At 40.5% G+C, this 12129-nt stretch overlaps 1 protein-coding gene across 2 annotated transcripts in view; it reads right to left on the bottom strand.

The window, feature by feature from the left end:
- ST6GALNAC3 (ST6 N-acetylgalactosaminide alpha-2,6-sialyltransferase 3) overlaps positions 1-12129 on the bottom strand; it is a 628960-nt gene that overhangs the window by 360666 nt on the left and 256165 nt on the right. For both annotated transcript variants that reach the window (XM_086394339.1, XM_086394337.1), the window contains exon 2: positions 8128-8322. In XM_086394339.1, the coding sequence (XP_086250465.1) occupies positions 8128-8322 (195 nt within the window). The remainder of the gene's footprint in view (positions 1-8127; positions 8323-12129) is intronic.

The raw sequence follows: 12129 nt of genomic DNA, 5'->3' as shown, positions 1-12129 counted from the left end.
TTTGTAAAGTGAAAATCAATGTTTAGACTGATGATGTCTCTTAGCAATAAGGAAGATTTCATCTGAATAATTATAATAAAAATATATGATTAATCAGTTGAGTAAGACTAGAAATTCAGTAAATAATGAGCCTTATTGGGCCATTTTTTGGCTTTACAATCTGGAGAAATTGTGAGCTTCACACTTCTCCCTCAAAAGCACAAGCTAATTTCCTAAACACATGTCCCTGATCAGGGAGACATACAGTGTGCGTCTCTGTGGACACCTGAACCAACTGACGGACTGACAGATATTTCTTCTTATGCTCAGCCTCCCAGCAGGTTTGGAGTATGGGCTTGCAAGGATAGGTCCTCACATCCTCCAGGCAACCCCTTCTTTGAAGATGAATTTCACAATGTTTGGTTTCTGTTGCTGTAAAACAACCATCATGTATAATGTATTTACCAGCTAGACTCTTTTGGTTGTGGATGACCAAAACATGACCCAAACCTTCAGACATGAAAGGCAGGAATTTACTGGCTTCACACTCAAACCACAGAGGAGGGCAGGCTGGCTTCAAGAATGGCTGGTCTCAGTACTAGAGTACTGTCCAGGCCCTTGCTTGAGCTCTGCTTCTCTCAATGTCTTGGTGTTATTGACTCCAGGGAACACAGCCACTGACAGGCAGAGAGTCTTATCTCAACATCTCTTTTCCTAAAAGAAAAGTGTCTTTCTCACAGTATTACACAGAAGAACAATAAGCTTTTGGAAGGGTTAAGAATGGCTCATCTGGGACCATGTGTCCACCCCTTAAACCATCACATCATTGGTCAAACACTGGTCTGAATTTTCTGCTCACCACTGTAGTCAGAAGTGAAGGGACTGTTTCTGTAATGAAGGGACAGTGGCAAACATAAAAGGCACTGTATACACTTAATCAGGGAATTATATATATTAACCATTTTATTATGTAATATAGTTATATGTATATAGTCTATGGCAACACATTCCAGTGTTCTTGCCTGGAGAATCCCAGGGACAGAGGAGCCTGGTGGGCTGCCGTCTATGGGGTTGCACAGAGTTGGACACGACTGAGCGACTTCACTTTCACTTTTCACTTTCATGCATTGGAGAAGGAAATGGCAACCCACTCCAGTGTTCTTGCCTGGAGAATCCCAGGGGTAGGGGAGCCTGGTGGGCTGCCGTCTATGGGGTCGCACAGAGTCGGACAGGACTGAAGTGACTTAGCAGCATATAGTCTATGTATGTTTGTCTTTAAGAAAGTCTTGTGACTTATCCTGTCCTTGTATATGTGAATATATATGTATTTTTTGTATATCTGTATATACTACTTCATGAATATAGATGAATGCATAAATTGTACACATGTATTACTGTTTTGCAAGTAAGAGTGTATTTTTTCCTTTTCGGGGGATCCCATTTACATCCCCAGATCATAATTACCCAGTGAATGTATCCGCTATCTTCTATCCCCAACAGTAAAATGCATTCCAGGCAGATTGGCCTACTTATTGCCCCTACATGCGTCTGATTTCCTTTTTTGGAAAGTCAGAGAATCATGCAGACCTATAGTAGTACCTCAGGGGGCATGGGGTGCCATATCCAAATCAGGGGTACACAGAATGAAGCATTATTAAAAGTCACCTTATATGCAGTTTTTGTGGCATCAGGACCAAGATATGAATACTCCAAGACTGCATAACCAACCAAACAATATGGGGAGCTGGAAGGTAAGAACTAAGGGTAAGGGAACCAGAGGGAAGGAAGAAAGGAATGCACAGAGTGTGAGATGGAGGGGATTCCAAGTGCAAACATGAGTTCACTATGGCTTCTGTGTAGAGCTCTTGACCTATTGGGAGTGGTGGGAGCTGAAGGAACATGGACAGTTCACCTTCAGACCTTCTGCTTTAGCTCTTTTCCCCAACTCTGCTTTCTCTTCTCTCTCTATCCCATCCAAATCCTTACCCTATGCAAGTGTCTCACCTCCCCAACAAAGCCTCCTAGAATTATAACCCACAGCAAGGTCTGTCCCTCTTCTTTGGCAGTGGTGCCCCTGAGATTGCCTTGAGATCAGCCACTGTTTGGGAGCTGCTATTTCATAACCAGACTAGGAAACATAATCTTTTTTCCACTCAATAAATACATGTCCTCATACTTAGGAAAAAGATAAATTATCTTCCAAATGACAAATTCAATATGCACATGCCAAAGAAGTCATCTTTGCTGTATGTTAATTTAGTTGTTTCCTTTTCTATAACAATCTAATAGTTGAAAGTTATTTTACTTTATGGTTATACAAATGCAATGTTCAGATTTTAATTAACAATTAAATTGATGAGTTTTAAACTTCTGGAACATATATTTGCATATAATTGCTTTCAGTATACTTATGTAAAATCCAAAGCTCATATTCCCAAAAACAGAAAGCCTATTCATGTCAGCTTTAGTTACATGTGTACATTTATTTGAATGTGTAGAGTGTGTGCTTTTATTGCCAAGAAAGTCAGCTCTGTTTCTTAATTGTCACTATAACCACAATTTGGGAAATTCTATTACAACATCAATATGGTATGCACATCTTTAATTAGGCTAGTACGGCCTGTCATAGCAACTGATCCTATGTATTCTTATTTAGCCTACTTGAGGTTTTAAAATGTCCTCATTTTTTAAAGAGACATATTTCGGCCTCATTAAATTGTTAAATCAATATACAGCCCTACAACTTGATTGCTATGTTTGAGAAATCCTGTGCCTCTTCACTTAGTGAATCTTTAGCACCATCTGAATGGGCATTCTTCCCTAAACACCTGAAATCTTCTTCAGTTCTAGTGTGTTAGGACTCTCTTATCAGATCTGAAGGAGACACCTGTCACCCTCCCCCCCATTACCAGGAAGATCTGGCTGTGGCATCCTATTGATCCTCAGAGCTTGACTCTCTTATTTAGCAGTTAATGCAAATATGTTGCAGGTTGCTTGCTCTGAGCAATGTCTTCACATCAGGTCACCACCCAAAAAGACAACAGATTCCGTGGACTGGAGATCACAAACAGAATCTAACCTAGAGTTCATTTCCCTCTCTTTCCTCCAGATCTGCCATGATCTCAACAGGGAGAAACAATGATTACCTGTAACCAAGCCCTGCAGTCCCTTAGTCTTATATACCTTTTATTCTGCCACAAAATAATCATTAAAATCTGCATTAAGGAAAAAGGAGAATTCCCATGATACTGACAAGCATAGATGTGTCTTTTTGAAACACATATGGGTGTTTTATGCTTTTTGCTATGTCCAAGGTCAAATCATAATTCAGGAACTGCCATAAAGCTATAGGTGGAGTTTCTCAAATTCGGTCCTATTAAAATAGAAGGTTGCATTATTCATCAGTAGTGACATGAGAGGGCAAGTATGAGCAGCTTGGGAGTCAGGGGTTAAAGTGGGGGTGGGACACAGGGGAGCTATGGACCTATTGAAAATCTAAATCTTTCCTGGTCTCAGCTTCAGGATGGCACTTGCCTCTTGCCGGTTGTCAGCTCAAACAAGTATTGATGAGGAATTCTGGGTTCTCTGGTCAGCAGGGACTTCCTGAATTTCATCACTCACCAGGTTAGTTGACACTCATTTTGTTACCCTGCTTCTCAAGATTTCTCATTCCCCAAATATAAGAACTTTAGCCTATATTAAGAAAGGGAAGGGGGACACGGCAAAAGATGGGAGCCAATATTTAGACTGTCATTATTATGGTGGGATGGGTATTTTAATTTTTTCAATTTATCTCCTCTAGACTAGACCTCATAATTTTCACTACATATTCCTTTTTATGGATCTAGACCAGGAAAAGAAAATACTCCAACCATATGAAATGTGATGGTTGGATAACATCAGTGACTCAATGGAGTTTGAGCAAACTCTGGGAGATAGTGAAGGACAGGGAAGGCTGGCATGCTGCAGTCCATGGGGGTCACAAAGAGTCAGACAAAACTTATCAACTGAACAACATATAAAATATAAGCAAGTGCACCTATTTATCTCTCTTGTGTTCTTTGTACTTTTACTTCTTGTACTTCCTTGGGGAATAGATCGTTCAAAAACTATGTGAGTTGATCAAATGAAGCCAAGCTTCAACTGGATATAATTTACTATATGAGAGTTCTTCATGACAGATTGTCACAGATTCATGAGACAGCTTATTCTTCTACTTGTGCCAAGCCTAAAGGACCAGAATTCAGCTCACTTTTAAAGATAACAAAAGAATCACATCTTGCTCCCAAGCAACTCAGCTCTCTGGTGTCCACAAAATCTTCAACCTAATTCTGCCACGCCCATCCCGCATCTTTATTTAGACAGTAGTGGAGAGACATCCTTTCTTGTAAACATTTCTGCTCTTAAAATCTTAGTCTAGTGACAGCAATGTCTGATTCTCCAGGCAAGAATACTGGAGTGGGTTGCCATTTCCTTCTCCAGGGGACATTCCCGACCCAGGGATTGAACCCAGGTCTCCCACATTGCAGGCAGACGCTTTAACCTCTGACCCACCAGGGAAGCCCTCAGCTGAAACACTGGGCAGTAAAACCATTATTGACAATGTGATGTTTGCAGCTGCTCTGAGTCTGGAAATCATTGCTGGCAAGTTTACATGTTCAAAAAAATTCTTGGACATCTGGTGGTGTCTAGAAAGCATGTTCTTTCTTCTGAGAAACTCCTGAGAAAACCTCAAGGACCAAGATCTTGAAATAAATAGATCATCTTGGTGACCACTTAATTCAGCTCAGCCATAGCCATTGACTCTTTTTCCAGATTAGAACAGAGTGAATAGGAACACAGGAGTGTCTGGTTACCCTTGAAACAAAATTCAAGGGCCACTAATATAGCTATTTGCCCCAGAACATCAAATATACCACTTATCAATTTTGCTGTATTACTTAGACTCGAAGAATTTTCCTTCTGAGTCTAATAGTCTAACGTAACTATCTCTGAGAAGGCCTTTATTTAAGGCCATTATTTGGTGAGGACTTAAAACCATTGTTTGGTGAGGACCCATGCACAGAGCATTCGGGAGCAAGAGAATACAGACATGCGGTGGGAAAAGAAGAATTTTGAGAAAGATGAAATAACGAGGATGGAGGTAAAGAGCCACCAAATTTTGTTTTCCTCCCAATTTAGCCTTACAACTACCAGAGTTCAGAGGAAAATCTGTCATTCTTTTGGGGTGTTATACATTGTTCTTCAGCTTCCATGCAAAATTTCTGCTTATTACTTGCACTAATGTTTCAGCATTCTGAAACATCTCCCTTTAAGTCTTCCTGTGACCTATAAATTGAATCACACTGTTTGTGTTCTTTTATTTTTCATCTTTTGCTCAAAATTATGCTTTTTTAAATCCATACATGTTGTCATGTGCATCCATGCTAAGTCACTTCAGTTGTGTCCAACTCTTTGCGACCTTATGAACTGTAGCCGGCCAGGCTCCTCTGTCCATGGGATTCTCCAGGAAAGGATACTGGAGTGGATTCTCATGCCCTCCTCCAGGGAACCTTCCCGATCCAGAGATCGAACCTTCATCTCTTAGGTCTCCCGTGGTGGCACGCGGGTTCTTAACCACTAGTGCCACCTGGGCAGCCCACCTGTTGTCACACATAGCTGCAATTTCCTCGTTTCCATTGATGTGTGGGATTCCACTGGATGGAATCCCACACATTTAACCATTTTCCTACTAAGAGACATGTCCAGGTTCTAGAATAATGCTGTTATACATGATATCTGTGCCTCCCACTACATGCATTCATTCATGTCTCAAGTGAATACATGGATGATTAGAAATGCTGGGATGTAGAATATGCATATCTTCACCTTTACTAGAAAATGGGAAGCTGTTTTTTCCCAAAGTAATTATTCCCTCTACTAATATATGAGTTCCTATCGTTCCACATCATCATCACCAACACTTGGTATTGTCAGATTCTTGATCTTTTTGTCAGTCTGATTTTTAGTAAGCATTCACCTCCTTGTGCTTTTTTCTTCCTTCTCACTATGGTTTTAAATTTGCAAAACTTTGATTTCTAATGAGACTAGGAACTCCTTCATTTATTTACTTCCCTGAATCCAGATTCCTTAAAATTTTAAATTTCATATTCTAAACTTTTGTATTTTGGTGTTGTTCATACTAGGCATTTTGTGACATAACTGATAAGTACAAAGCAAGCAAAAGAAACTCATTCATTGACCATCAGTGTAGAAGTGGGCACTTCATGTACTTTGTCCTATTTAATTGTCATAATAACTTGCTGTGGTGGTTTAGTCACTGAGTCGTGTCCGACTCTTGCCACCCCATGGACTGTAGCCCGCCAGGCTCTTCTGTCCAGAAGATTTTCCAGGCAAGAGTACTGGAGTGGGGTGCCATTTCCATAACTTGCTAGTTGATCTTGTTTTTCTAAGTGTGAGAACTAGTACTCAAATCATGCCTGTGCGCATCTGTAGTCTAAAAGCTCTTTCCAGTAATCATGTTCCCTCTCAAGAAATTACCTTCACAGGATCAAAATCATGATCCATATCTTGTAGCAAAGTCATTGTATTACAAATCACACCAAAAGAAGTTCAAAAGTGGCTAGTTAATGTGAGTAATTAAATAATTGCAGCCCTAGGTCAGTTTTCCTCTTAATACTCCAAAATCCAATCCATTATTATATAAACAAATGAAAGGTTCTTTGATATTTGGTGAGATTTCTCTCATGAGAGTAATTTGTGAGACAGTTCAGTCACATGTTTCATTTTCTACCCATGAGAGGCACTTGTGAAATGATTAACATAATCCAGTAGAGTTATAGAATATTAAATGACCATCTGAAATAAAGTAACAAAAGACAAAAGTGAAACAAACTATTCTCTAAGAGATACATTGTTATATAAGTAATCAATTGATTAGGACATTCAACAAATTCAAGCAATAGACACTTAAAAAAATTAATTCAAAGCCAATTAAAGGATAAACACAAGCAAGACTCCTAAGAATTTATATGTTATTAATGGTGCCTTTTTCTTTTTAACTATAAAAGTCTAATAAAAACCTAATAAAAGCCTATAAATCATGCATGTATAGAAACAATTTTCAAAGAATCAATTTAACCAGAAGCAATGACTCATGCATGATATTGCCTACAAAAGAGGATGGATAAAGTCAGTTTTCAACATCCCTCACTGACGCTAAGAATAATTCTTGGGATGGGAGTTGCATTATGTGGGTAATTCCCTTCTCTAGTATTTTTGCAAAAATGACCTTTCAGTGGGATCTGATCCAAAATTCTTTCCAGTGATGTAGATACACTCGTGATTTGTACCTTTTTCACCAACAAATTCCAAAGGCTTGGACTTGGCAGCGATGAATATTAATCTCACACTCATCCCACTCCATGGAAACAAATAGTGAAAACAATTATATTAATCAGTTCTATACACTGCATGTATTTTGTGAAGTTTTTGATTTTTACTTCACTCCATGATACAAATCCTTGCTTGCAAAAATGCTAGCACAGTGTGCACTTTCTACTTGTCAAGATACCTCCATCCTCTTCTGTACCATCAATGGGCTACAAAGATTCAGAGGTTCAGTGATTATAGGATTTGAATGATTTTAACCCCTTTAAATTTGGAAACTCTTTAAATCCCATTATCTCTGCAGCCACTGAGAATTTTTAAATCAGCTTGGCCTTTTCTAGCTCCAGGTCTAAGGATTACAGAGTTTTAAAGAGTATAAATGCCTCTTTGCAGTTCTACAAAGAGCTGTCCCCAACCAGCTGACCTCCAGGAAATAAAGCCAGCCATTTCTCCAGCTGGCGACCGCTGATCAGAGTTTCTAAATGGAAAGATACATATGTTATGCCACAAACCACCAGGAAAACAAGTAATTGCTTCCTCAACTCCACATGAAGCATCAGAAGATCTGATGCAGGGGGGGCGACAGACTTTAGACACGTGTCAGAAAGTGTCTAAGAATCAGAAACCAGGAAATGTCAGGGACCCAAAGAAGCGCCCTGGGCCATAGAGGAAGTTCAGTGATGGGAAGCCACCTCGCACCCAAAGAGAAGTTGTTACCATGGACACCCTTGAACCCTACGTGACCCTCTGAGGTCTTACCTCTTGCGTCCTCACATTTATGTATCCATAGTGAGTTCGAAGGGGCCGCCTGTATGTATAGGAGAATGGTATCCATTTCGCACCAGGTTGTCCAAAGCAGTTTAGTAGCAATGGGAAATTCACTTCATTTACAAGGCGCACCACCAGCAGGAAAAGGAACGCTGCTATGAAGCTCGCTGCAATCACAGACTTTCTCTACAAAACATTAAAAAAAAAGAAGAACGAATGACTCTCAATCAGAAACAGTCTCAGAAAAAGGATATTTCACTTGGAGACAGAAAACAATTATTTGATGCCCAGATTGCCCTAATGTGCTGAGCCTCCGAAAACAAACCGAGTATGGATTATATTTCCATCCCATTCCTAGCTCTCCTCACCTTCCTATCATCCTCGGTGACTCCTATGTAGCGTTCAAAACCCAAGTCAGACTTTCCCATCTATAGGAAGCCTTTCCTACCTGTTCATTTTCTTCCCCAGTATCGTCCCCTCACTCCCAACCTATCCACCCTAATAGAGGTAAGAAGTCCCACCCCTCCAGTACTTTGAAGGCCCTTCTCCTGTTGTGCATTTTTCATAGTATAATTCCTTACATGACTTTTCTTTCATGTTATTTTGAGTTTCTGGAGAACAGAGCTGCACTATGCCATATTGCTCTGTATCCTAAGTCCTTAACACAGTACATAGTGTAGGCACTCACAAACATGTGTGTGAATGAATAAATGAATTTTGCACATTCTGGTAGACCCAGTCTCATTATAAATCATTATTCTGTATCTTTATCTAGCACTTTACAGGCAAGAAACTTTGTGCTATAGGATATGCAAAAGTAAGATTCAAAAAAGCTAACACTAACAGTAGGAAAAAAAAACACATCAAGCAGCATAAGAACATCCCCTAAATGCGTTTGTCATCAAACCAGAGTAGGAGCAACTGTATCAGACTGCCATGGGGAAAGGAGAGCTGTATTTGTGCTTGAACTTGATAAAATGCATGCATTTTTCACTAGACATGTGTGAGCAGAGCTTTCTAGGAAGAGGGAACAGAGTAAGGAGGCAAGAAAACATGAGGTTATACATAGCCACATAGCATTTTGTTTTACTGTGACACAGAGAAGAAGAAAAAGCTGAAAATAAAGATGATAACTTTATAGACTGTCTCAGATACCAAGCTAAGTCTCTACTGAGTTTGTTAGATGATGGAAAACTTAAGGAGATTTTTTGTTTAATTATTTAATTTTTGAAATGTGACTGTTATATCATAATCAAACGCCAGTGTTTGAGGCACTTTGGAGCAGAGTGAAACCAAACACAGGCAGCAACTAGTTAGGAGAGTATTTCAATTGGCTAGGACAGAAGTAATGAGGAATGGAAGTGAGAATAGTGGCGGGAGAGTAAAAAGGTGAGAAAAGACATGAGAAAAACTCAATTCAGGTGGAAGACAGAAACCTTGGCTTCTGACTGAATAGAAGTGGCAGACAGAAAATTCAGAGATGCCTCAGATGTTGAGTTCAGGTAGCTGCAATAACACTAATCATATCAGGAGAAACCAGGGTGGTCAGGGCAGGAAATGATTTAAGAGAGTAAGTGGACAAAAGAGCTTGACTTTCTAAGTCCTAGTTCTCAAGGGCAAATGGGTTATCAAGGGGTCAGACAGAAAGTCAAGTCTAGAGTAAGAAGAAAGAAGAGAGCTGAGGACAGATGTTAGGAACAACACTGCCTTCTCTCCAGGGTGAAGACACAATTAAACATTCCTTCCTAAAGGAAGGGCTTTGCCCTTGACTCTTCTTCAAACTTAAGGGAAACCAAATTACTTTCTGGGAAAGACTGAATGCTTGTTGGTAGTGCTGTTGTGTTTTTAGCTTGCCACTTTCTGGTAGAGTCAGCTTCCTTTTACTTCTCACAGAATGTCCCAAAGGAGGAAAGAAGCCCAAAGCTGGCCCCTGAATCCTCCCTGGGCCCATGGTCACAGTCTCTGAAAGGGCAACAGAATAAGGCCTCAAAGTCAGACACGCAAAGGAAGTCTTCTCTCTTGCCAAGCTCCCAGGATTTGTAAAAGCCCCATCCATCCCCCTGTCTTGCCAGCCTAATTTTCCAGTCACCTGAAAGTCCCTTGAATTCTGCTTCCTCAGAACCCCTTATCTCACCACTTACTACCACAGCCTTACCTCATTTAACCTTCTAATCATGAAAAACTGTTTTAATTTGTTCCTCTGTGGGAACATTATGTCCACAACATTGCAATGTGTCAAGGTAACAGCTTAAATGAGGTGATGGATCTTACAAGTTTAAAGGGACATAGACCAGAACAGATGGCTAAATAAAAGCAAAGGGGCCAGTCACCCATTAAGTAAACAGGTAAGAACCTTTTTTATCACCATCCAGTAGTTTGTTGCAAACCAGTAGCTTGTTTTGAAGGAAACCAGGTGGGATTTGTGCCCAGCGTGGCTCTCTGCTTCTCTTAGCTGCCGCATTGCACTGCATGGCTGGGGCTGGGGGACAAAAGCATGGAGGGCCTGTCTGAATTCACTGATCTCACAAAACAACGCATACATAATGTACCCATGAGAGGTAAATAAATCAGCCATTTTGAGAGAAACTTCAAAATGGAATGAAATCATAGTCGTAAAAGCCTGCTACCTAGCAATCCATGTCTGCCTCCCATGTTCTATCAAAGGGAACCAAGTAATGAGCACAGAGAGGATGAGGGGGGCAAATGAGGAGTGAAAGCCAGACACTCACTCCTCTGCGCTGGACCTACACCACAGTCTGCAGTGGGCAGACAGGCTTCTTTCATGGCTCCGGCTTCAGCCTCGATTCTATTGCATTGTCTGCCCTCATTCTTTGCCTTCCTTCATATTTCCATATTCTTGTTTAACATAAACTCAGTCCCATAGTCCTAATATGAAACACCCTGATGTTTCACTAGAAAAGGTCTACAAGCATATTCTGGACTCAAGGACAGCAGGACTTAATGTGGAATGCATTCTTCTAGTAGTCCCTTCTACCAGATCATGACCTTGAGTTTCAACAGCTAAAACAAAACCACAATGAGGCTACTCGAAGTTTCCATACATCAGAACGCAGAGAGAATATGTATGTGTGTTTATATAGGGACATAGGAGCTGGGGAAGTTACAAAATACCAATATGCCATCCAAAATACCAACATGATATGTTGTTGTCATTTAGTTGCTAAGTCATGTCCAGCTCTTTGCAACCCCATGGACTATAGCCTCCTCTCTCCTCTGTCTATGGGATTTCCCAGGCAAAATACTGGAGTGGGTTGCCATTTCCTTCTCCAGGGGATCTTCCTGGACTAGGGATTGAACCCATGTCTCCTGCATTGACAGGCACTGGCAGGAGGATTCTTTACTGCTGAGCCACCAGAGATGTGCATCCATGATATACTTGAATATGAATATATTTATTCCAAGTCACAACTGCACATTGAGTCCACACTCTGTATAGACTTGGCGAGGTGCTGAAAACCAGGAATAAAACTACAGAAGATAGACCATGCTTGCAAAGAGTCACAACTTAGTGCACCTGGCAAGTGAACAGAAAATTAGAATACCACATATCAAATCGGGTGACAGAGGTATGCACAGGGCGGTGTGGCACCCCAGAGGAAGAGGGGGACAGCCATGCATGAAACAATCTAAAGAATGCTTGTCTGAAGAGGTGATGTTGAAATGGAGTCCTGAAGAATCAGGAGGAGATAGACAAGTGGAGATGAGAAGGGCATTCCAGGCAGAGGGAACAGTTTAGACAAAGGCACAGAAGTTTTTTAAGGGCCTGAATTTGGTCAGAAACATGCAAGTCATTTGATAAGATGAATACATTTCATATGTAGTGGGAGATATGCTGGGAAGTGGACAAGGTTCAAATCATAACAAAAAATAATAAACCAAATGCATGAAGTCAGATGCATTTATTTGTCCCACTTCCCATACATTAGGATAATGAAAATAAATGCATAAAGTGCTGTTTTATAACTCTATTCT

This window comes from Bos grunniens, chromosome 3 (genome assembly GCF_055505025.1).
Source record: "Bos grunniens cultivar Pamir isolate PY7600 chromosome 3, Bosgru_T2T1.0, whole genome shotgun sequence".
Classification (NCBI taxonomy): domain Eukaryota; kingdom Metazoa; phylum Chordata; class Mammalia; order Artiodactyla; family Bovidae; genus Bos; species Bos grunniens.
The sequence above is the reverse complement of the archived record's forward strand: the minus strand, read 5'-3'. Positions and strand labels throughout refer to the sequence as shown.